The 24,682-nt window shown below is 44.0% G+C and overlaps 1 protein-coding gene across 5 annotated transcripts in view; it reads right to left on the reverse strand.

Annotated features, from left to right (window-relative positions):
• LOC311136086 (RNA-binding protein Musashi homolog 2) overlaps nt 1-24,682 on the reverse strand; it is a 323,857-nt gene that overhangs the window by 129,377 nt on the left and 169,798 nt on the right. For all 5 annotated transcript variants that reach the window (XM_084170165.1, XM_084170162.1, XM_084170166.1 and 2 more), the window contains exon 7: nt 19,398-19,446. In XM_084170165.1, coding sequence (XP_084026291.1) covers nt 19,398-19,446 — 49 coding nt within the window. The remainder of the gene's footprint in view (nt 1-19,397; nt 19,447-24,682) is intronic.

A 24,682-nucleotide genomic window follows, 5' to 3' on the forward strand; every position in this document is an offset into this window, starting at 1 on the left:
CCTCTCCATCCCGGCCACTTCCACTCCGTCAGAGCGGATCTTTTCCAAGGCAGGATTTATAGTCAATAAAACCAGGAGCTGCCTTCTGCCCCAAAATGTTGACAAATTGGTGTTCCTGTCCCGTAACTTGAAAAGATTGGGGAAGTAGGCAATGGCTATTCAGTGGTCTATGTGAGTAAGTAGGCCAGTCCAATACAGTTGACAGATAGAGAGATTATTAACCTATTATGCAGGCTGCTAAGTGTTTGGAATTGTGAAATAGCCTATGCTTATGGTTTTTTGGTAGCCTGGGCCTATACAAACCATTTTATGTTCAGCATAAGCTGCTGTTGAAGGTGGTGTAAATAGCCTCCTGTTGTGATAGGCTACAACTTGTTCTTTATTTAGCCTATTTTCTTATTCATTTATTTTGTTCGTTATTAAACATAATATATTATTTACTGCTCGATGTTCAGCTTTGTTAATAATATTTTTACTGTAATACTGTCCAACTATGTTGATTGAATACTAGGCCTACTGCTGCTGTTCGTCATTTATTTTAATTACAGTAAGCACAATTTTATTGTTTGTTCAATTTGTTATGTTCTTAATAATTGAAAATAAAAACAAATACTTCCTTAAACCATCTGCTTTTTATTTCATAGGCTATATAATTTTTTTGTGCAATATATCATATTTGAGAGACAAAGGCTATTCGTGCTTGGAGTCAGTTTCCCACTCCTCTGTCATAAGCGTTGCTGTGGGTGCGGGGCACAGCCGCTGCAGTGGCGCTTTCCAATGTGCTCAATTGAATCTTCTTTGAGTGCTTTCTTCCGTGTTGGGTTGGGAAGGAGGGTAAGGTCGGGTTGGGAACAGGGTTTTTTCTTCTGGTTATCTTGATCTCTCGCTCCCTCTGAGTTGTGTCTTAATTATTTCATCAAGCAGTGCGCTTAAAGAATCAGACAAACTCAGTGCATAATATAGTGTCACGCCCTGGCTCTGGGGACTCTAATATGTTGAGCCAGGGTGTGTAAAGTCTATGTGTTTTGTTCTAGGTTTCACATTCTAGTATTGTTGTTCTATGTTGGCCAGTGTGGTTCTCAATCAGAGGCAACGTGATTCAGCTGTTGCTTGTTGTCTCTGATTGAGAACCATACTTTAGCAGCCTGTTTCCCCACAGAGTTTGTGGGATCTTGTTTCTAGTCTGTAGTGTTAGACCGTGAACTGTCACGTTTTCGTTTTGTCGTTTTTGATCGTGTCTCTAATAAAGAGTATGTTTGCCTGCAACGCTGCGCCTTGGTCCTCATCTCTGTTCGACGATCGTGACATATAGTTGATTTTAATAAAACACAGGGTGTGTCTATACAGTGAGGAAAAAAAGTATTTGGTCCCCTGCTGATTTTGTACGTTTGCCCACTGACAGAGACATGATCAGTCTATAATTGTAATGGTAGGTTTATTTGAACAGTGAGAGACAGAATAACAACAAAAAAGTCCAGAAAAAACACATGTCAAAAATGATATAAATTGATTTGCATTTTAATGAGGGAAATAAGTATTTGACCCCTCTGCAAAACATGACTTAGTACTTGGTGGCAAAACCCTTGTTGGCAATCACAGAGGTCAGACGTTTCTTGTAGTTGGCCACCAGGTTTGCACACATCTCAGGAGGGATTCTGTTCCACTCCTCTTTGCAGATCTTCTCCAAGTCATTAAGGTTTTGAGGCTGACGTTTGGCAACTCGAACCTTCAGCTCCCTCCACAGATTTTCTATGGGATTAAGGTCTGGAGACTGGCTAGGCCACTCCAGGACCTTAATGTGCTTTTTCTTGAGCCACTCCTTTGTTGCCTTGTCCGTGTGTTTTGGGTCATTGTCATGCTGGAATACCTATCCACGACCCATTTTCAATGCCCTGGCCGAGGGAAGGAGGTTCACACTCAAGATTTGACTGTACATGGCAACGTCCATCGTTCCTTTGATGCGGTGAAGTTATCCTGTCCCCTTAGCAGAAAAACATCCCAAAGCATAATGTTTCCACCTCCATGTTCGACGGTGGGGATGGTGTTCTTGGGGTCATAGTCAGCATTGCTCCTCCTCCAAACACGGCGAGTTGAGTTGATGCCAAAGAGCTCGATTTTGGTCTCATCTGACCACAACACTTTCACCCAGTTCTCCTCTGAATCATTCAGATGTTCATTGGCAAACTTCAGACGGCCCTGTATATGTGCTTTCTTGAGCAGGGGGACCTTGCGGGCGCTGCAGGATTTCAGTCCTTCATAGCGTAGTGTGTTACCAATTGTTTTCTTGGTGACTATGGTCCCAGCTGCCTTGAGATCATTGACAAGATCCTCCCGTGTAGTTCTGGGCTGATTCCTCACCGTTCTCATGATCATTGCAACTCCACGAGGTGAGATCTTGCATGGAGCCCCAGGCCGAGGGAGATTGACAGTTATTTTGTGTTTCTTCCATTTGCGAATAATCGCACCAACTGTTGTCACCTTCTCACCAAGCTGCTTGGCGATGGTCTTGTAGCCCATTCCAGCCTTGTGTAGGTCTACAATCTTGTCCCTGACATCCTTGGAGAGCTCTTTGGTCTTGGCCATGGTGGAGAGTTTGGAATCTGATTGATTGATTGCTTCTGTGGACAGGTGTCTTTTATACAGGTAACAAACTGAGATTAGGAGCACTCCCCTTAAGAGTGTGCTCCTAATCTCAGCTCGTTACCTGTATAAAAGACACCTGGGAGCCAGAAATCTTTCTGATTGAGAGGGGGTCAAACACTTATTTCCCTCATTAAAATGCAAATCAATTTATAAAATGTTTTACATGTGTTTTTCTGGATTTTGTTGTTGTTATTCTGTCTCTCACTGTTGAAATAAACCTACCATTAAAATTATAGACTGATCATTTCTTTGTCAGTGGGCAAACATACAAAATCAGCAGGGGATCAAATACTTTTTTCCCTCACTGTATATGGAAAAATACACGTTTGAAAATGTCGACCAATCGATTGGTCGAAGGAACAGACGACTCTCGGTCGACCAAGATTTTTGTTGGTCGGGGACAGCCCTAGTATGTATACTATAGTTAACTGTAAATACTACAGTATACTACAGTAAATACTACAGTGAATACTACAGTAAAGTATTTTTTTTTAAATACTAAAAAAAATAAAAAATATGTATGCACTCACTAACTGTAAATTGCTCTGGATAAGAGCGTCTGCTAAATGACTAAAATGTAAATGTAAAGTCCGCAAAAACACTACAGTGAATACTATAGTATTTATACCATAGTATACTATAGTATTTTCTTATGTGGGTTGTCCTCAATGCTTCCCCAGAGGTGAGCTGCGATGCAGACAGACAGCCGGTATGACTAACTGGTGTTTTTAATGGCACCACGCTTCATCCCTGGTGAGAGATTAAGATGGCGAAGAGCCTCAGGCACCGCCTTCTTCCTCAATCTATTTTTACACAGACATGCCTGGCCCCATCCAGCAGCCTAACCAAGTAGTGTCCGTGCAAGGCCAGCACCGCAGATGCTTAGTCAGCCATCTAGTCAGCTTCAGTCTAAAACCACAGTCAAATAAGGACACTGGACTGTTAGAGATGACACAACTCTATCTGCAGAGATCAACAGAAAAGAGCAGCAAACTAACTAGAGAGACAGAGCACTAGCAGGATAGAGCAGACATTTCAGGTAGCCTGGATGAGTCTCAGTCTGGATGGGAGTCACAGTCAGACACAGGACTGAGTCACAGTAAACAGTAAACACTGGCAGGCAGGCGGGCAGAGGAGGTGGAGAGGTGCACCCCGGCGCGAGGTAGATCGCCTCTCCACAGCACTGCTCCGCGACAGGCAGGCCCACTCCCCCGGACGGGGCTGGGCGGTGATGAGCTTCAGCTGTGATTAAGATAGACTAAACACATCATTTCCTTTGTCATCATGATTAGGCCAGGGAGACGAGCCCTCAGGTGAAGGAGGGGGTAATGCATATGATTTGGTGTGCCATTTAAATGACATTCCCACTAATCGCTAATATCAGGTTAGTCATGGGGAGAAAATACTGCAGAGAATTTGCCTAGCTAATGTTGATGGTGTTGGAACTCTTTAAACGATGTGATGGGGAAATTTAAATGAATTTACACCATGCGATGGGGAAATCTAATGACATTTGCTGTGGGATTGTATCAGGTGATCGCCCCCAAGGCTTCCAGCCAGATCAGTTCTGTTTTCTCTGTTCTCTCACGTATAGTAGGTTGTCATTGGCCACAGAGGACCACCACACATTGTCAACATCACAATTGACTGTGGGACTATAATGTTGTCGTTTTAAAATGGGCTGTGTAGGAAATGTGCCATTACACAGAGTAAATTACCAAAAGTAAATAGATGTATCCAATATAAAGGAGCTACAAAATGTGCTTGAGATATGATAGTTTGGGTTCAAACAAATAACGACAAGCCGGGTGCTTCTAAGTGCAGCACATATGGTGCTCTGGGTAGTACCTTCAGAAAGTATTCATACCCCTTGACATATTCCCCATTTTGTTGTGTTACAGCCTGAATTCAAAATTGATTAAATAGATTTCCCCCCCACCCATCTACACACAATACCTCATAATGACAAAGTGAAAACATGTTTCTATAAATTTTTGCAAATGTATTGAAATTGAAATACAGAAATATCTCACTTACATACGTATTTACACCCCTGAGTCAATACATGTTAGAATCACCTTTGGCAGCAATTACAGCTGTGAGTCTTTCTGGGTAAGTCTAGGATTTTTCCTTTAGGATTTTGCCTGTGCTTATCTCTATTCCGTTTATTTTTATCCTAAAAAAACTTCCTATTCCTTGTTGATGACAAGCATACCCATTATATGACGCAGCCACCACCATGCTTGAAAATATTAAGTGGTACTCAGTGATGTGTTGTGTTGGATTTGCCCCAAGCATAACACTTTGTATTCAGGACATAAAGTTAATTTCTTTGCCACATTTTTTGCAGTTTTACTTTAGTGCCTTATTGCAAACAGGATGCATGTTTTGGAATATTTTTAATTATGTACAGGCTTCCTTCTGTTCACTCTGTCATTTAGGTTAGTATTGTGGAATAATTACAATATTGTTGATCCATCCTCTCTATCACAGCCATTAAACTCTGTAACTGTTTTAAAGTCACCATTGGCCTCATGGTGAAATCCCTGAGCGGTTTGCTTCCTCTCCGGCAACTGAGTTAGGAAGGACGCCGGGATCTTTGTAGTGTCTGGGTGTATTGATACACCATCCAAAGTGTAATTAATAACTTCACCATGCTCAAAGGGATGTTCAATGTCAGTTTTTGTGTGTGGATTTTTTACCGATCTACCAATCTTCTTTGCAAGGCATTGGAAAACCTCCCTGGTCATTGTGGTTGAATCTGTGTTTGAAATTCACTGCTCAACTGTGGGACCTGTCAGATAATTGTATGTGTGGGGTACAGAGATGAGGTAGTCATGTTAAACACTATTATTGCACACAGAGTGAGTCCATGCAACTCATTATACGACTTGTTAAGCACATTTTTACTCCTGAACTTATTTAGGCTTGCCATAACAAAGGGGTTGAATACATTTCAGCTTTTCATTTGTAATTAATTTGTAAAAAAATCTAAAAACATAATTCCACTTTGACATTATGGGGTATTGTGACACAGAATCTAAATTTAATCCATTTTAAATTTAGGCTGGTACACAACAAAATGTGGACAAAGTCAAGGGGTGTGAATACTTTCTGAAGGCACTGTATATGAGCGTTTGAGTAAAACATGAAAGGGATCATTTCCTTTTCAACTGCTTGTCTTGGCTGACATATCAAAGTGAGTGTCTGAAGTTATGCCATCTTTAAGACTCAAATGGTCCCTCTGTCTCCTAAATCCTCTCTTAACTTGACGGAACAAAGAGAAGCATCATCAAAACTCAGACATAAAATATAAAGAATAGTAGGATGTTCTATCTCAGCCGTGCAGGATTCATTTGGTAAACAATCTGTGTCGTGGAGTAGTAATCAGAGTGTATTTTGGAGAGATTTGAGGGCCGGGCCGGGAGGCATCCGCTGGAGTGATCTGTAATTGCTGGAAGCCGAGGCCTGGACTGCCTGGCGCTCTTTTGAAGCCGCCGGCTGCTGCTCCCAGCCAGAGGAACCAACAGGCAGGAGGAGGCGTCCCACAGAGCCACTCTCTCACTCTACCTCTCTCACTCTACCTCTCTCACTCTACCTCTCTCACTCTACCGCTCTCACTCTACCTCTCTCACTCTATCTCTCTCACTCTATCTCTCTCACTCTTCTCTCTCACTCTACCTCTCTCACTCTTTCTTTCTCTCTCACTCTAACTCTCTCACTCTGTCTCTTTGCTCTCCTTCCTTCCTCTTCTTTCCTCCCATGCTCCCCAGGACTGAATCACTCTCCAGCGGACAGACCACGTGCTCCGCTCCACTCCACTCCGACGGCCATATATAATCCTCCACTGCTAGTTGTTTATGTGGCCGTGTGACGTCATAGACGAGGGCCTCTCTCTCAGGGAGAAGGGAAGCGGTGGCAGTGGCCAGGTTAACTCCCTGCATGGCTCAGCCTACAGGGTTAGAGTGTGCTGAAGTACAGTGAGCTTTTGTTTGAAAAGAATGAACGGATTATAACGAGAGGACAGACGCTTAATGGCTGCACTTACAGGCTGTTCTCATCATCCAACGAGACAGTGATTATCTAAATATGAAGAATGGAGAAGCAAATAGTGTGCCAGAGTTTTGCCAGATGGCTGGAGCACTATGATACCTGATTGTATTCTAACCCTGGTTGAGCCTGTATTGTGTATTACAGTATATGCCATAACAATCCTTTACAAAAGAAATAACATCCACTTTCTAGCTACATGAGGTAAACATATGCTGCACTGTTCACTCATAGATACACAGAGACAGCTGTACATATAGACAGTGCACTCATATACTGTATACTAAGAGGACACGCATGCATCTTCATAGACACACAGACTATCCACAGGCACATGTAGGCAAACACCTACACTCGCTCTCCCCCCCATACACACAGAAATGCACACACACTCACACTCGTTCCTGGTTGTTTGGAAGCAAGGCGAGACTGGCTCAGTGTGACATTGACTCCTTGGTGCCAACTGGGAGCCTGGACCTGAGATTCGTCCCTGAGCTGCCGATCCAGGTAAGCAGATTACAGACACACACAATACAGCCTTCTGTTCCTCTTCCAGGAACAAACCAGGCCCTTTCAGCCCGCAGAAAAACCCAACCGTTCTGCTTCTGCGCGCCCATCCTTCCTCTCACAAAGCCCAAAATCCCTCACCCTTGCTCTCCTCGACACCTGGGCTCCAACCTTCTCTACTTCTCTCTCTCTCTTTTTCTCTCTCACCTTCTCTCTCCTTCCAGGCCCGGTCCAAATTAGCCTTTTTACTTAATCATTATCCAGCCTCCATCTTTGCTCTGCCACATGCTACCAGAAATTACTAATACTTGCGTCATCAAAATAAATGAAGATTTAACCTGTAATCGGTCACATGGTCTTTGTTAAATCAGCTAAATCAATGCCGTCTGGTATCAAACCATTGTTAATATAAAATTACATTTCAATGGGTTTCATCATCCTACCCATCTTTGGTATTAAGCAGAAGCAAATGAGAAAGGTGTCCAATTAGCCTCACTGGGACCTCCTGTGGATGACAATTACACTGTACCCACTTTTACTGGAAAGCTACAAATATACTTGTCTTTCTACATGATCGACATAAGTTCCTACCACAGACCTTGTAGTGTTCTGAGTGACGGAATCAAATAATTATCCTTAACCATCCTTAAAGCTAGAATCCTTAATTAAAACAATAACAAAGCATCACCCCACCTCTGTTTTGGTAAAAGGCTGAGGGATAGGCCTATAGAAATGTAACCATTCTCAAATGTATACACAGAGCTATGGATGCGAGGACTGAACATCCATGCTATCAAAAATATAGTTTTAACCATGTTTTGAGGCTATAAAGTGTATGTTTATATTTATGTTGTTTATAAACATTGGAGTAAAACAAGCTTATAATTTGGGTTCTGATGGGGTATGACAATTGGAATATATAATTAGTCCAAAAATGGATGTAGCAACTAAGAATTATAGCTTTAAATGGAGGACTTATATGGTAATCAGTAGAAACATTGTGGAAGGGCATTGGCTCCTATAACATCACTTCAACTTTTACAGTCAAATTAAATCAAAGGGGTCAAGAAGCAGTGCGGCTTGGCAGGGTCGTGTTTCGGAGGACGCACGGCTCTTAACCTTCGCCTCTCCCGAGTCCGTACGGGAGTTGCAGCGATGGGACAAGACTGTAACTACCAATTGGATGTCACAAAATTGGGGAGAAAAAAAAAGTCAACCAAACAAAAAATTATATATATATATATATATATATATATATATATATATATATATATATATATATATATTAAATCAAAGGGTTTGGTCGTTAACAGCTGCCAGTCAGCCAAAAGTTGTCTTTCACAACTTAACACTGTCTCCATCCTAGCCTCAAAAAACACTATTTGTCTCACCTCCCTCACACTCTCCTTGGCAATTTTGTTTGACAATCACTGTTTAGGTTGTAGATTATGTGTCAGGCGAGTGGATGTTAGCAGGCAGACACATGACAGAATTATTTTAATTTAGGACAGGTCTAAAAGGTTTTTGCCTCAGCTCCCACAGTATTGCTGGTGTAAAAGTGACAGGTACACTTATACACAGTAGGTTCCTAGTGTTGGTGGTTTATAGTTTAGACCACGGCTGGCTGGGTGCTTAGTGTTTTTGACTAGGGGTTAGCCCCAGGACCTACATGTGTGTAACCACAGAACGCCTGCGTGCAGAACGCTGTCGCTCACCACCACACGCCATGCTGTGGTCTACAGCTTCAACGCTGCTGTGAACAATCAACACACTGTCAAAGCTTTAGTGTTCATATCCTATCACTATAAAACCATGTTGGCTACGTGTTTTCTGGCCATAACTAGTGCAGTGTATATGTGTGTGTGTGTTCCTATACATGTTCCTTTCCCCATGCAAAAAATGAGCTGGCATTTCACTGTGAGTATAAAGAGTGTGAGGCTAGTGTTGTGAGGGAGGGAAGGGGAGGATGATGGGGGGGAGGAAGGTGATGGTGGGGAGGAAGGTGTTGGTGGAGAGGAAGGGGATGGTGGAAAGGAAGGTGATGGTGGGGAGGAAGGTGATGGTAGAGAGCAAGGGGATGGTGGAAAGGAAGGTGATGGTGGGGAGGAAGGTGATGGTGAGGAGGAAGGTAATGCTGGTGAGGAAGGTGAGGGTGGGAGGAAGGTAATGGTGGGGAGGAAGGTGCTGGTGGAAAGGAAGGTGGTGGGGAGGAAGGGGGTGAGATGCTGCAAGGGGGGTGGGAACAACGGCCCCCCTCTGGTGTGAACCTAAATGCCAGGGAGATGGTGTGCAGCATTTGCCTTTGTCAGGAGCTTCGCTTGCAGCGAGAGTCCTCTAACAGGAGCGAGAGAGACAGAGAGACAGAGAGACAGAGAGAGAGAGAGAGAGAGGGAGGGAGAGATAGGGAGAGAGAGAGGGAGTGAGAGAGGGGGGAGAGAGAGGGAGGAGAAAGAGAGACGGAGATAAAGAGAGAGAGGAGAGAGAGAGAGATGAGAGAGAGAAAGTAGAGAGATAGAGAGCAAGAGAGAGAGGAGAAAGAGAGAGAGGAGAGAGAGGAGAGAAAGAGAGAGAGGAGAGAGAGCGAGAGGAGCAAGAGAGAGGAGAGAGGGAGAGAGGAGAGAGAGAAATAGAAAGAGAAAGAGAGAGGGAGGTGAAAGGGTGAGAGAGAGCGAGAGAGGAGAGAGAAAGAGGAGAGAGAGCGAGAGAGAGAAAGAGAGAGTAAAGAAAGAAAGAGAGGGAGAGAGCAAGAGAGAGAGAAGGACAGTAGAAGGGAGAGTGTAAAGAAATGTCTTTTAGCAGTCATTTGAGCAGCAGTCACCTCGGGGGTGGCGTCTGAAGGACACTGCTAAATACTCCAAATGAGTGTGAAGAGCTGTGCAAAGACAGACTGGGAGAGGATTAGAGAGCTGTTTCACACACACACACACACACACACACACCTGTGTAAGGAACTCTAAAAGAGGAACAGGGGAGACAAAAGAACGCAGCAAATACTTTGACTGTAATACAGTGCATTCAGAAAGTATTCAGACCCCTCGACTTTTTCCACATTTTGTTACGTTACAGCCTTATTTAAAAATGGATTAAATAAATGTTTTTCCTCAGCAATCTACACACAATACCCCATAATGACAAAGCGAAAACAGGTTTTTAGAAATACCTTATTTACACAATAAGTATTCAGACCCTTTCCTATGAGACTCGAATTTGAGATCAGGTGCATCCTGTCTATATAAGGTCCCACAGTTGACAGTGCATGTCAGAGCAAAAACCAAGCCATGAGGTCGAAGGAATTGTCTGTAGAGATCCGAGACAAAACATTTCTGCAGCATTGAAGGTCACCAAGAACACAGTGGCCTCCATCCTTCTAAAATGGAAGAAGTTTGGAACCACCAAGACTCTTCCTATAGCTGGCTGCCCGGCCAAACTGAGTAATCGGGGGAGAAGGGCCTTGGTCAGGGAGGTGACCAAGAACCCGATGGTCACTCTGACAGAGCTCTAGAGTTCCTCTGTGGAGATGGGAGAACCTTCCAGAAGGACAACCATCTGTGCAGCACTCCACCAATCAGGCCTTTATGGTAGAGTGGCCAGACGGAAGCCACTCCTCAGTAAAAGGCACATGACAGCCCGCTTGGAGTTTGCCAAAAGGCACCTAAAGACTTTCAGACCATGAGAAACAAGATTCTCTGGTCTGATGAAACCAAGATTGAACTCTTTGGCCTGAATGCCAAGCGTCACGTCTGGAGGAAACCTGGCACCATCCCTATGGTGAAGCATGGTGGTGGCAGCATCATGCTGTGGGGATGTTTTTCAGCGGCAGGGACTGGGAGACTAGTCAGGATCGAGGCAATGCTGAACGGAGCAAAGTACAGAGAGATCCTTGATGAAAACCTGCTCCAGAACGCTCAGGACCTCAGACTGGGGCAAAGGTTCACCTTCCAACAGGACAACGACCCTAAGCACACAGCCAAGAATGCAGGAGTGGCTTCAGGACAAGCCTCTGAATGTCCTTGAGTGGCCCAGCCAGAGCCCGGACTTGAACCCGATCGAACATCTATGATGAGACCTGAAAACAGGTGTGCAGCAATGCTCCCCATCCAACCTGACAGAGCTTGAGAGGATCTGCAGAGAAGAATGGGAGAAACTCCCCAAATACAGGTGTGCCAAGCTTGTAGCATCATACCCAAGAAGATTTGAGCCTGTAATTGCTGCCAAAGGTGCTTCAACAAAGTACTGAGTAAAGGGTCTGAATACTTAGGTAAATATGATATTTTCGTTTTTTATTTTTAATAAATTAGGAAACATTTCAAAAAACCTTTTTTTGCTTTGTCATTATGTGTCACGGAATCAGCCGAGGCTGCCCCTCCTCCTTGCTCGGGCAGGCTTCGGCGTTCGTCGTCCCCGGAGTACTAGCTGCCACCGATCTATGTTTTGGTGTTTGTCTAGTTTGTCCTGATTGTTTGCACCTGTTTCCCATTATGTTACAGTGAGGAAAAAAAGTATTTAGTCAGCCACCAATTGTGCAAGTTCTCCCACTTAAAAAGATGAGAGAGGCCTGTAATTTTCATCATAGGTACACGTCAACTATGACAGACAAATTGAGGAAAAAAAATCCAGAAAATCACATTGTACGATTTTTAATGAATTTATTTGCAAATTATGGTGGAAAATAAGTATTTGGTCACCTACAAACAAGCAAGATTTCTGGCTCTCACATGCCTGTAACTTCTTCTTTAAGAGGCTCCTCTGTCCTCCACTCATTACCTGTATTAATGGCACCTGTTTGAACTTGTTATCAGTATAAAAGACACCTGTCCACAACCTCAAACAGTCACACTCCAAGGCTGGGAAGACTGAATCTGCAATAGGTAAGCAGCTTGGTTTGAAGAAATCAACTGTGGGAGCAATTATTAGGAAATGGAAGACATACAAGACCACTGATAATCTCCCTCGATCTGGGGCTCCACGCAAGATCTCACCCCGTGGGGTCAAAATGATCACAAGAACGGTGAGCAAAAATCCCAGAACCACACGGGGGGACCTAGTGAATGACCTGCAGAGAGCTGGGACCAAAGTAACAAAGCCTACCATCAGTAACACACTACGCCGCCAGGGACTCAAATCCTGCAGTGCCAGACGTGTCCCCCTGCTTAAGCCAGTACATGTCCAGGCCCGTCTGAAGTTTGCTAGAGTGCATTTGGATGATCCAGAAGAGGATTGGGAGAATGTCATATGGTCAGATGAAACCAAAATATAACTTTTTGGTAAAAACTCAACTCGTCGTGTTTGGAGGACAAAGAATGCTGAGTTGCAGCCAAAGAATACATTTACATTTACATTTTAGTCATTTAGCAGACGCTATTATCCAGAGCGACTTAAAGTTAGTGCATACATTTTATTTTTTATGTTTCATACTGGCCCCCCGTGGGAATTGAACCCACAACCCTGGCGTTGCAAACGCCATGCTCTACCAACTGAGCTACATCCCACCATACCTACTGTGAAGCATGGGGGTGGAAACATCATGCTTTGGGGCTGTTTTTCTGCAAAGGGACCAGGACGACTGATCCGTGTAAAGAAAAGACTGAATGGGGCCATGTATCGTGAGATTTTGAGTGAAAACCTCCTTCCATCAGCAAGGGCATTGAAGATGAAACGTGGCTGGGTCTTTCAGCATGACAATGATCCCAAACACACCGCCCGGGCAACGAAGGAGTGGCTTCGTAAGAAGCATTTCAAGGTCCTGGAGTGGCCTAGCCAGTCTCCAGATCTCAACCCCATAGAAAATCTTTGGAGGGAGTTGAAAGTCTGTGTTGCCTAGTGACAGCCCCAAAACATCACTGCTCTAGAGGAGATCTGCATGGAGGAATGGGCCAAAATACCAGCAACAGTGTGTGAAAACCTTGTGAAGACTTACAGAAAACGTTTGACCTGTGTCATTGCCAACAAAGGGTATATAACAAAGTATTGAGAAACTTTTGTTATTGACCAAATACTTATTTTCCACCATAATTTGCAAATAAATTCATAAAAAATCCTACAATGTGATTTTCTGGATTATTTTTTCTCATTTTGTCATAGTTGACGTGTACCTATGATGAAAATTACAGGCCTCTCTCATCTTTTTAAGTGGGAGAACTTGCACAATTGGTGGCTGACTAAATACTTTTTTTCCCCACTGTATATTGTATTCCCTTTATAAACCCCTGTCTCTCATTGGTTATTGTGTGTGATTGTTTTCCGTTAGGTCGGCAGTGCTGGTTGTATGCGTTATTTGTTCCTCCCTGTTTGGAGGTTTGTTTTGTACTTTATTTACTGTGTTAAGTAAAGTACGTTCTGCCAGTAGTTCGGTGTCCTGCGCTTGACTTCGTTTCCCGCATACACGTCACCTTGACATTATGGGGTATTGTGAGTAGATTGATGAGGGAATTTTTTAAAATCTATTTTAGAATAAGGCTGTAATATAACAAAATGTGGAAAAAGTGAAGGGGTCTGAATACTTTCCGAAGGCTCTGTATATCCTGTCTCACTACCCAGCTAGGTAATTTGGTTCCTTGGAAGTTTTGGGAATGTATGTTTTTGGTTTCACATTGGTTGTGGGAACGAAGTTTCCTGACCGGTAAAACTGAACGTTTTTTAAATGTTATGAGAACAGAAGTGAAAATGTAGCCTGTTCTGGGAACGTATTTTTTAGGTTGCATGGAGGTTCCTTGAATGTTTTATTCTGGTTCCTTGAATGTTTTCCTGGGAGGTTTTATTAACGCTCTGAGAACGGAAATGATACGTTATTTGGGGGGTTTTGAATAACTTAAAACTTTCACTGAATGTTTTAATAAAACTTTTAATAACAATGGCAGCTTATTTTGACCGTATTTTGGGTTAACTTTTTTAATTTCCATACACAGATAGGCATTAATCATGCAAACCATTTTTTGTTTTATGATTGGCCATCAGTGAGATTCAGACCTATAATCTTCTGTTCTCTATCCATGGAATTAGTTCACTGCGCCACCAGGATGGAGCTAGCATGCCATGTTTTTTTACGCATACAAAGCTGTTCATTTTAGTCTATTCAAACAGACCCCATTTCAAAGGAAACAAGCACTCATTAAGATCAGGTGTGGCAATTAGTGGGTGCGGCCAACACACCTGAACACACTTAACAAGATAGACAATAGAGTTTTGCTGATACTGAGAATGGAATGTATATGTTTTTAAATACAATTCTTAGAATGTACTCTGAACGTTACTAAAGTTTTCTTGTGGTTTTTATGGAAAGTTTTCTTAACGTTCTCTGAACAATTTCAGGACATGACTTTAAATAGAACCATGAGGAAACCTGTAGGAAACGCTATGCTGAAGTACTGAAATTCCCACAGAAGAACGTTCTTTCTTAACATTCTCTGAACTATTTGAGAACATTCCCAATGTCAAACCAGTTAGAGAACGTTCCTAAAACATGACCAAAATTGAAATGAAATGTAACCATGTTTGAACTTTTAGGAAACATTCTGTTAAAGCAGGGGTGTTAAACTCATTCCATGGAGGGCCTAGTGTCTGCTGGTTTTAGTTTTTTCCTTTCAATTAAGACCTAGACAACCAGGTGAGGGGAGTTCCTTACTAATCAGTGACCTTCATTCATCAATCAAGTACAAGGGAGGAGCAAAAACCCGCAGACACTCTGCCCTTTGTGGAATGAGTTTGACACGCGTGTTAAAGTAATGAAATACCAAGATGTTTTTTGGGGGGTCAAGTTCCTTAAATGTTCTGAGAATGTTCCAGAGCCAAGCAACTATCCTGCACCATTCCCAGAAAGTTGTGTGAAGGTTGTATGCAAAATAACCATAAGACAACAACGCTCTCACCAAGCTCTAAGAAACATATGGTTCTCAGAACGTTATGTGATAGCTGGGATATGCCTTCACACATTGCCCTCATATCACTGTACATCACCTGTCAAGAGCCACCATTAAATATTGGATTCTCTCTACCCTCTCAGATAGTTATTTTCCATATACTTACGATGATGTCAGTCTACCTGTCAAGTTACTGTGGTGAGACACTGAACAATCACCAACCAGAACAATTATGTACTAAAATGGTAGTAAGACAAAGGAAGTCTCTCACTATTGTTTTGCGCTGAATCAGAAAAATGGCCAGGCCGGGTGTTTAGCCATCATTGTCTTCATTTGAAGGGCATTTGGCAGCCCAAAGGCAAACACGTAACACATGGACTGAGAGCAGCTCCTCTCCGCTCGGCTCCCATCCCTATCCCTGTCACAGACAGAGCACCAGTGCAATGCAGTCAGAGAGAGAGAGAGAGAGAGAGAGGAGGGAAAAGCAGCAACTTGTCATCTCAAAGCAGACCTCACAATGGGTTCTGTCACTAAACATCACAATTCACTCAAACCCATACAGTACTTTCACTAATTCACATACTGCTCACTGAGAGACGCTTTACCAGACACATTGACAGCAGGCAACACACACACACGTTGACACACACAAGTTTACAGGCACACGTTTATGCGCAAACATTTAGTTATTTATTCTACCCTTATTTTACCAGGTAAGTTGACTGAGAACACATTCTCATTTACAGCAACGAACTGGGGAAACGCACGCTGGCATACATGCATGAAAACGCACACACACACACACACAAATGAGTTGCCTGGTCCTTAGTAAATCTCTACATCTGCTGACGTGGTTGGGCAACACTTCCACAGAGAGATCTGGTCCAATGCTGAGGAGATAGTGTCAGTGAGAGAAGCTGGCTAGTGTGAGAGACAGAGGGGAAGTGTCTGGAAACAGTGTCATGTATATGAGGAGGACAGGAAATGCCTGTCAGCAGCTGAAGGACACATACTTCCCTCTAAGAGGAGAGGAGAGGAGAGGAGAGGAGAGGAGAGGAGAGGAGAGGAGAGGAGAGGAGAGGAGAGGAGAGGAGAGGAGAGGAGAGGAGAGGAGAGGAGGGAGGGAGGGAAATGCTAACAAGCAGCAGCCTAGCAGGCTACCGTAACGGGTGAAGGGATAGCTAACTGACCTGGTTCAAATCAAATCAAATGTTATTTGTCACATGCGCCGAATACAACAGGTGTAGACTACCGTGAAATGGTTACTTACGAGCCCTTTCCCAACAATGCAGAGTTAAAAAGTAAGAAAAATGTTCAATTAAAAAAAATAATAATAATAACAATAAACACAAAATAACAATTACGAGACTATATACAAGGAGTACTGGTACCAATGTGCAGGGGTACGAGGTAGTTGAGGTAATATGTACAGGTAGGGGTAAAAGTGACTAGGTAATCAGGATAGATAATAAACAGAGTAGCAGCAGCATAGAGTGTGAAAGTGTGTGTGTGAGCATATCTACACGTTGTGTGTGTGTGAGTGTGTGTGTGTATGTGTGTGTTGGAGTGTCAGTGTAGTATGTGTGAGTGTGTGGGTAGAGTCTAGTGAGTGTGCATAGAGCCGGTGCATCTCTTCAATCTAAGCCTACAGCAAAGTGTGTGCTCTCAGGCCTGGAGGGAAGAAAAAGTCATTTCGCTACCCAAGAATAGCAAAGCACCCTTTCCTGGCTCAAACAGCCGACCAATCAGCCTGTTACCAACCCTTAGTAAACTTTTGAAAAAAATGGTGTTTGACAAGATACAATGCTATTTCACAGTAAGCAAATTAACAACAGATTTTCAGCACGCTTATAGGGAAGGGCATTCAACATGTACGGCACATACACAAATTAATGATGATTGGCTGAGAGAAATTGATAATAAAAAGATTGTTGGAGCTGTTTTGTTAGACTTCAGTGCAGCTTTTGACATTATCGATCATAATCTGCTGCTGGAAAAACGTATGTGTTATGGCTTTACATCCCCTGCTATATTGTGGATAAAGACTTACCTGCCTAACAGAACACAGTGGGTATTATTTAATGGAAGCCTCTCCAACATAATACATGTAAAGTCAGACATTCCCCAAGGCAGCTGTCTAGGCCCCTTACTTTTTAAAATATTTACAAATGACCTGCCACTGGCTCTGAGTAAAGCCAGTGTGTCTATGTATGGTGATGACTCAACACTATACACATCAGCTACCACAGCAAATTAAATCACTGCAACACTTAACAAAGAGTTGCAGTTAGTTTCAGAATGGGTGGCAAGAAATAAGTTAGTCCTACATATTTCAAAAACTAAAATCATTTACTAAACCCTAAACCTCAACTAAATATTTTAATGAATAATGTGGAAATTGAGTAAGTTGAGGAGACTAAACTGCTTGGAGTAACCCTGGATTGTAAACTGTCATGGTCAAAACATATTGATACAACTGTAGCTAAAATGGGGAGAGGTCTGTCCATAATAAAGCACTTCTCTGCCTTCCTAACAATGCTATCAACAAGGCAGGTCCTACAGGCCCTAGTTTTGTCGCACCTGGACAACTGTCCAATCGTGTAGTCAGGTGCCACAAAAAGGGACTTGGCACAGAACAGGGCAGCACGGCTGGCCCTTAAACATACACAGAGAGCTAACATGAATATCTCCATGTCAATCTCTCCTGGCTCAAAGTAGAGGAGAGATTGACATGTTGAATGCACCGAGCTGTCTGTTTAAACTATTAGCACACAGCTCGGACACCCATGCATACCCCATAAGACATGCCACCAGAGGTCTCTTCACAGTCCCCAAGTCCAGAACAGACTATGGGAGGCACACAGTACTACATAGAGCCATGACTACATGGAACTCTATTCCACATCAAGTAACCTATGCAAGCAGTAGAATCAGATTGGGGGAAAAAACTGAAAAAAAATAGACCTTATGGAACAGCGGGGACTGTGAAGAAACACACACAGGCACAGACACATGCATACACACACACATGATAACATACACACTATACACACATGTACACATGGATATTGTGTTGTAGATATGCGGTAGTAGAGTAGTGGCCTGAGGGTACACACTTCATGTGTTGTGAAATCTGTTGTGAATGTATTGTAATGTTTTATGTATTGTATAACTGCCTTAATTTTGCTGGACCCCAGAAAGAGTAGCTGCTGCCTTGGCAGGAACTAATGGGGATCCATAATAAATACAAATACAAATACAAGAGAGTCAGTGCAAATAAAAAGGGGGTCAATGTAAATAGTCAGGGTAGCTATTTGATTAACTGTTCAGCAGTCTGCTGGCTTGGGGGTAGAAGCTGTTCAGGAGCCTTTTGGTCCCAGACATGGCAGTCCAGTACTGCTTGCCATGCGGTCCACAATTAGCTCCTTTGTGTTGCTGACGTTGAGGGAGAGGTTGTTGTCATGGCACCACACTGCCAGGTCTCTGACCTCCTCCCTATAGGCTCTCTCATCATCGTCGGTGATCAGGCCTACCACCGTTGTTTCGTCTGCAAACTTAATGATGGTGTCGTGGGTGAACAGGGAGTGCAGGAGAGGACTAAGCACGCACCCCCTCAATGGCTGCACTACTGTGGCCTTTATAGTCACCATACTATCATCACCTCAGCATTGCTACACATCACTGTGGACCACAGGAACAATAACAGAGGCACTGTGTCTGTCTGTCTATCGGCTGTAGCCTATATTAGATGTTTTAGTGTCTTTTAGCCTGCTACTGGTTAGCTGTTAGCGGTCCTGGCTGGCGCTGTGGAGGTGGTGCTATTGTATTTCAGGGAGGGAGAGGGAGACAGTCTGTCTTTGGAAAGTCCTCTGCTTTAGAGAGAAGCCTCCCCCTAATCCCAGATAAAGAGCAGATAAGAGAGAGATAAAGACAGCACTGCTCCTGGGCCTTATCTCTGCTGTTATCTCCCAGCGCAGCGACCGGTAGCACTAGAGCCAGGCAGCAGGCAGGCAGCATCCACGGTTGGCTTCATAACCCCCTACAGACACCCAGAGAGAAGGAAGAGCCCACGTGTGTCTCTACACGACACCCACCACCACCACCGCCCATAACATCAGTCACACCTCATCCAGGTCTTAGGTTTTAAATACCACTATATTGATTTTTAAAGGATGTTTTCCAGTGCCTGGATAAGCACTGTAACAAGCTGGCACCATGTGAAATGAATCACCCTTGTGTTGTTTACAAGGGAAAATGCCACAGAAATGTACTATTTTCTGTCACATGAATACACATAAAAGAAAAACACAGGGGACGGTAATATACGGATGGTGGACTTACCTCTATGTCTGTTAGTAGTTTTATCAAACATGAGCATGGCGTCTTCTACCTGAAAGACAAAAGAGGTAAACAGACATTAGTCTAAGGGCAGATAGGAGAGACATGGTGATGGCCTCTGTACTGTGGAAAAGATGCAAAGATGCTGACAAGTCAAAGAGGGCAAATAGTGTGTATCCTTCAATGGGGGACAATGGAGTCTTCCTCATGGAACCATAGACAGTTAGAGCCAACCAGGCAGAGACACCTCACTGCACCAACCAACCCCTGCCTCTTCTGCTCTGCACTGCTCTGCCACCAGCCACCAGGCAGCAGCAGGATCCATGATGATATCAACTCTCATCATGTTGGTCAATAAAGCCACACAGAGAGAGACAGACGGCAAATGTTTATCCTCACACATCTCACGACAGATTGGAAGACAGAAATCTGTTCCCTATAATTCAGAAGAAGTGCTTAAAAACAGATTTAGGCACACTCATTTTCATTGTGGTTTCTCGTTGAGAGAACAATAAAAAAGCGAGATGGGAAAAGAAATTGGAGGAGGAAAATAACAGCACCAGACAAAATCACAGAGGGGTAGATAAGGCGAGGCATCTCAATGTCGCTGCGCACCACCCATTCCCCGGTTATGGTCGCTAGGTAACGTGGAGAGGAGCAAGCTGGATCCTGGGGAGGCTTTGGCAGCGCGGTGCAGTGCGGTGTGGTCCGGTGGGGGGTGGTGAGTTCAGGGGGGCGAGACGCGGTGGGAGGGTGGCAGGGCTGGCTGGTAGAGCAGCAACGCGAGGAGGGCCATGGGGAGTGAGGGAGGAGATGGGAAGAGACAGGAGCAGGGGGCTCTGATAGAACTGTCTGAATGGATAAAGAGGAGCTCTGCCAGGCCATGCCACACTGCTGCTGCCACCATACTGCAAAGCTGCCACCCTGCCACAGAATGTAGGCACTAGTCTACTCTAGCGCTCTACCACACCTGCCAGTGCTACTGTACTATAACCACCTCCAAATGGACATGGACCTAAACCACCTGCTTAGCATTGCAGTATGTCATTCATACAGTCTCATATGGTTGGGTGGTAAAAAAGGCAATTGGATGATACATGTCGCCTAGGATTTGCTCTTTTCACACCTATAGTCATTCCCTAGAACACATTTCCGATTAAGAATACAGCTTACTGTACAGTGGTAAATAGTAGTACGTTTCCCTGAGGCTGACATATAATGTCTAGTACAAACTCCCAGTGGCAACACTGGCTCAGCTTTGAAAAATAAATAGGCCTATAGGCCATCAATGCTGTGTATTATAGGCCTCCCACATTCAGTGATGTTAAGATATCCGTGTGTCTGTCTGTCTGTTATTATGACACTGCAGTGGGAGGACAGGTTTGTCAGGCAGCCTATTCAACGCAGGACACAAGTTCAGCAGTGATGGAGTGTTTCACAGTGTGTGCACATCATGAGAGGGTCACACTCCAGCGGCCCGACCGACGCTCGTTGCATTCTCTCTCTCTCCTCTCCCCGAGTCTATAGAATCATCTCCTCTGCTTCAGGGCTTTTCAATGCAGCCATTCAGACAGAGCACAACTCTGTGGCTCCATCTGATAGAAGGTTAAGGACCTCTTCACCGCTCACACAAAACCCCTCCACACAGAGGTGAAGCCCAGCCTCACTCTAGGGAAGGAGAAATATCTCTCTTTCTCTCTCTCTACCATCCTCCTCCCTTCTCTCACTCTTTCCTTTCTCCTGGCTGGGTGAAAAGAAAGGTTCAGTGGATAATGGATGTCTTATCACTATGTAAAAGGGGAGTGGGGACTCCAGTGGAGTGGCTGGCCTTTTGTGACAATGAAGAAAAGAGCCCCAGTCTATTTCTTCAGTGTGTGGTAAGCTAGCTATAGGCTGGATCACTGTAGGCCACCAAGAAAGAGTACCATGCTCTACAAAGGCAGTCTGGGGCCAAGAAGCCAAACTAGTTCACCTTTAATAAATAATGATCATGACAACATGTCATCATTGAATTACCGCTACACAAACACACTTTACAGGAGAGCATGCACATGGCTGTTGCGCTAACGACTACATGGCAGCTTGTAGCAGCCAGTTAGAATGAGGCAGTGCAGCCAGGTGAAACACGTACAGCCAGTGCCACCAACACTTCCCACCAAGCAGAACATAAAATGCCAACCGTTACCAGCTTGTATCTAAGTTGAATATAGAGCTTGTGCTAGCTAGGGTGATTTACTAAATACTAGTAGAGGTTGAACCTGAGGACAAGGTGGGTTGAGAGTGTATGAGAATGCAGATTGAGGTTTGCAGTCAAAGCAGAAAAAACACAAAGGGAAGGTAATCAAACCCTTGTTTAGATCCCAGGACACCTGGGCGAAGACTAATCCTGTTCCTGTCAGATAATATGATGCTAAACGTCCACTCCCGGACAACCTTTCCACCCGGGCCAATAAATCAACCAAATCCATACGTAAGACTAACATGACAGAAACGCCCAGTCGGTCAGGAATTCAAATGGGCTGCTGTTTGAATTATTTATCTGAGAACAGAAGCATCAATAAGCAAAGAGACATGTAGCATTTTTGGGCTGAAAAAGCGGCAGCGATAGGGCGAGATTTAAGAGCTAAGGAAATGCACTATGACAGCAGTTTAGATCAGCAGCAATCTCCCTATTATTTACATTCAGCACACAACACAGGTTTCCCTGGGATCTGGGGCTAACACCACCATAGATCCCGTCCACTGTCACTGGAACACAGTGAAGTCTCTGTTGCAACACAATAGGGGAATTATTTTTATGTGACTATTTTGAATCCCTTCCGGTCTACGTCAATGCCCAGTCAGGCCAGAGGAAAGTGAGGGAAAGATGAAGCCTGGAGGGAATCGAAGGGAAAGATGTTCTTGTTTCGTAAGATTGCTGTGTTTTATTAGTCATGACGGGCAGGCAGAGTGCAGACTACTGCTGCTCTGGGTCACAGAAGGGTCATGGAGGGAAGATAACTGAACGCGCTGTCAATGACGTTGAAGTACTATGGGTCTTCTTTCTTATTATATTATTTTACAATGCTCTCGATTAACAAAGCGGCAATAGCTGCTTCAATGACAATGGACAAACTAATGACAACCCTCTCAATTATTTATTTTACAGAGAAAATATATATAATTGTCTCTCAGCTTTTGTCCCTGCAATGTGCAGCATGTAAACTCCAGTGGTTTTTCTAATAGTGCAATAACAAGGAGCAGCAGGCCAAACTTCACTTCCAGGAAACCCTTGTAATTAAACAGCAGTGAGGGAGGTGACAGAGACACACAATATGTCTGACACAAAACAACTTCAGTACACCCCCTCCTCCCCTTCAGTACAGGGACACCATGAAGACAGCAGGGTTGTCTCATAGTGACCAGGCATGGTGGTCGTGTCAACGGGAACAGGAGAGCAGGCCAACATAACTGTACTCCACTCAGGCAGCAAAGCCGCCCACTGTGTCCCTGAGCATAGACAGTAGAGTAGGAGTGGTCATGGCGGGTCCATCCCACACAGAACTACTAGTATGCAAGGCTACACCAGGGACCAGAACCAGTGCTGCTAGAAACTTCCTGAACCCCTCAGGCTGGGAGGCAGCCCTTCAAAAGAGGGTTCAGACACTAATGTTCCATACCAGCTCTACTCCCATCTTGACTTACTGTCTACTAGTCTGTGTTGGTGGAAACTCTCATGTACAGTGGCTTGCGAAAGTATTCACCCCCCTTGGCATTTTTCCTATTTTGTTGCCTTACAACCTGGAATTAAAATTGATTTTTGGGGGGTTTGTATAATTTGATTTACACAACATGCCTACCACTTTGAAGATGCAAAATATTTTTTATTGTGAATCAAACAAGAAATAAGACAAAAAAACAGAAAACTTGAGCGTGCATAACTATTCACCCCCCCCCAAAGTCAATACTTTGTAGAGCCACCTTTTGCAGCAATTACAGCTGCAAGTCTCTTGGGGTATGTGTCATAAAGCTTGGCACATCTAGCCACTGGGATGTTTTCCCATTCTTCAAGGCAAAACTGCTCCAGCTCCTTCAAGTTGGATGGGTTCCGCTGGTGTACAGCAATCTTTAAGTCATACCACAGATTCTCAATTGGATTGAGGTCTGGGCTTTGACTAGGCCATTCCAAGACATTTAAATGTTTCCCCTTAAACCACTCAAGTGTTGCTTTAGCAGTATGCTTAGGGTCATTGTCCTGCTGGAAGGTGAACCTCTGTCCCAGTCTCAAATCTCTGGAAGACTGAAACAGGTTTCCCTCAAGAATTTCCCTGTTTTTAGCGCCATTCATCATTCCTTCAATTCTGACCAGTTTCCCAGTCCCTGCCGATGAAAAACATCCCCACAGCATGATGCTGCCACCACCATGCTTCACTGTGGGGATGGTGTTCTCGGAGTGATGAGAGTAGTTGGGTTTGCGCCAGACATAGCGTTCTCCTTGATGGCCAAAAAGCTCAATTTTAGTCTCATCTGACCAGAGTACCTTCTTCCATATGTTTGGGGAGTCTCCCACATGCCTTTTGGCGAACACCAAACGTGTTTGCTTATTTTTTTCTTTAAGCAATGGCTTTTTTCTGGCCACTCTTCCGTAAAGCCCAGCGCTGTGGAGTGTACGTATGAAGAAACAAAAATGTATGCACTCACTAACTGTAAGTCGCCCTGGATAAGAGCGTCTGCTAAATGACTTAAATGTAAAATGTAAAATGTAGTGGTCCTATGGACAGATACTCCAATCTCCGCTGTGGAGCTGTGCAGCTCCTTCAGGGTTATCTTTGGTCTCTTTGTTGCCTCTCTGATTAATGCCCTCCTTGCCTGGTCCGTGAGTTTTGGTGGGCGGCCCTCTCTTGGCAGGTTTGTTGTGGTGCCATATTCTTTCCATTTTTTAATAATGGATTTAATGGTGCTCCGTGGGATGTTCAAAGTTTCTGATATTGTTTTATAACCCAACCCTGATCTGTACTTCTCCACAACTTTGTCCCTGACCTGTTTGGAGAGCTCCTTGGTCTTCATGGTGCCACTTGCTTGGTGGTGCCCCTTGCTTAGTGGTGTTGCAGACTCTGGGGCCTTTCAGAACAGGTGTATATATACTGAGATCATGTGACAGATCATGTGACACTTAGATTGCACACAGGTGGACTTTATTTAACTAATTATGTGACTTCTGAAGGTAATTGGTTGCACCAGATCTTATTTAGGGGCTTCATAGCAAAGGGGGTGAATACATATGCACGCACCACTTTTCCGTTATTTAT

This window comes from Coregonus lavaretus (assembly GCF_964263955.1).
Source record: "Coregonus lavaretus genome assembly, chromosome: 10".
Taxonomy (NCBI): domain Eukaryota; kingdom Metazoa; phylum Chordata; class Actinopteri; order Salmoniformes; family Salmonidae; genus Coregonus; species Coregonus lavaretus.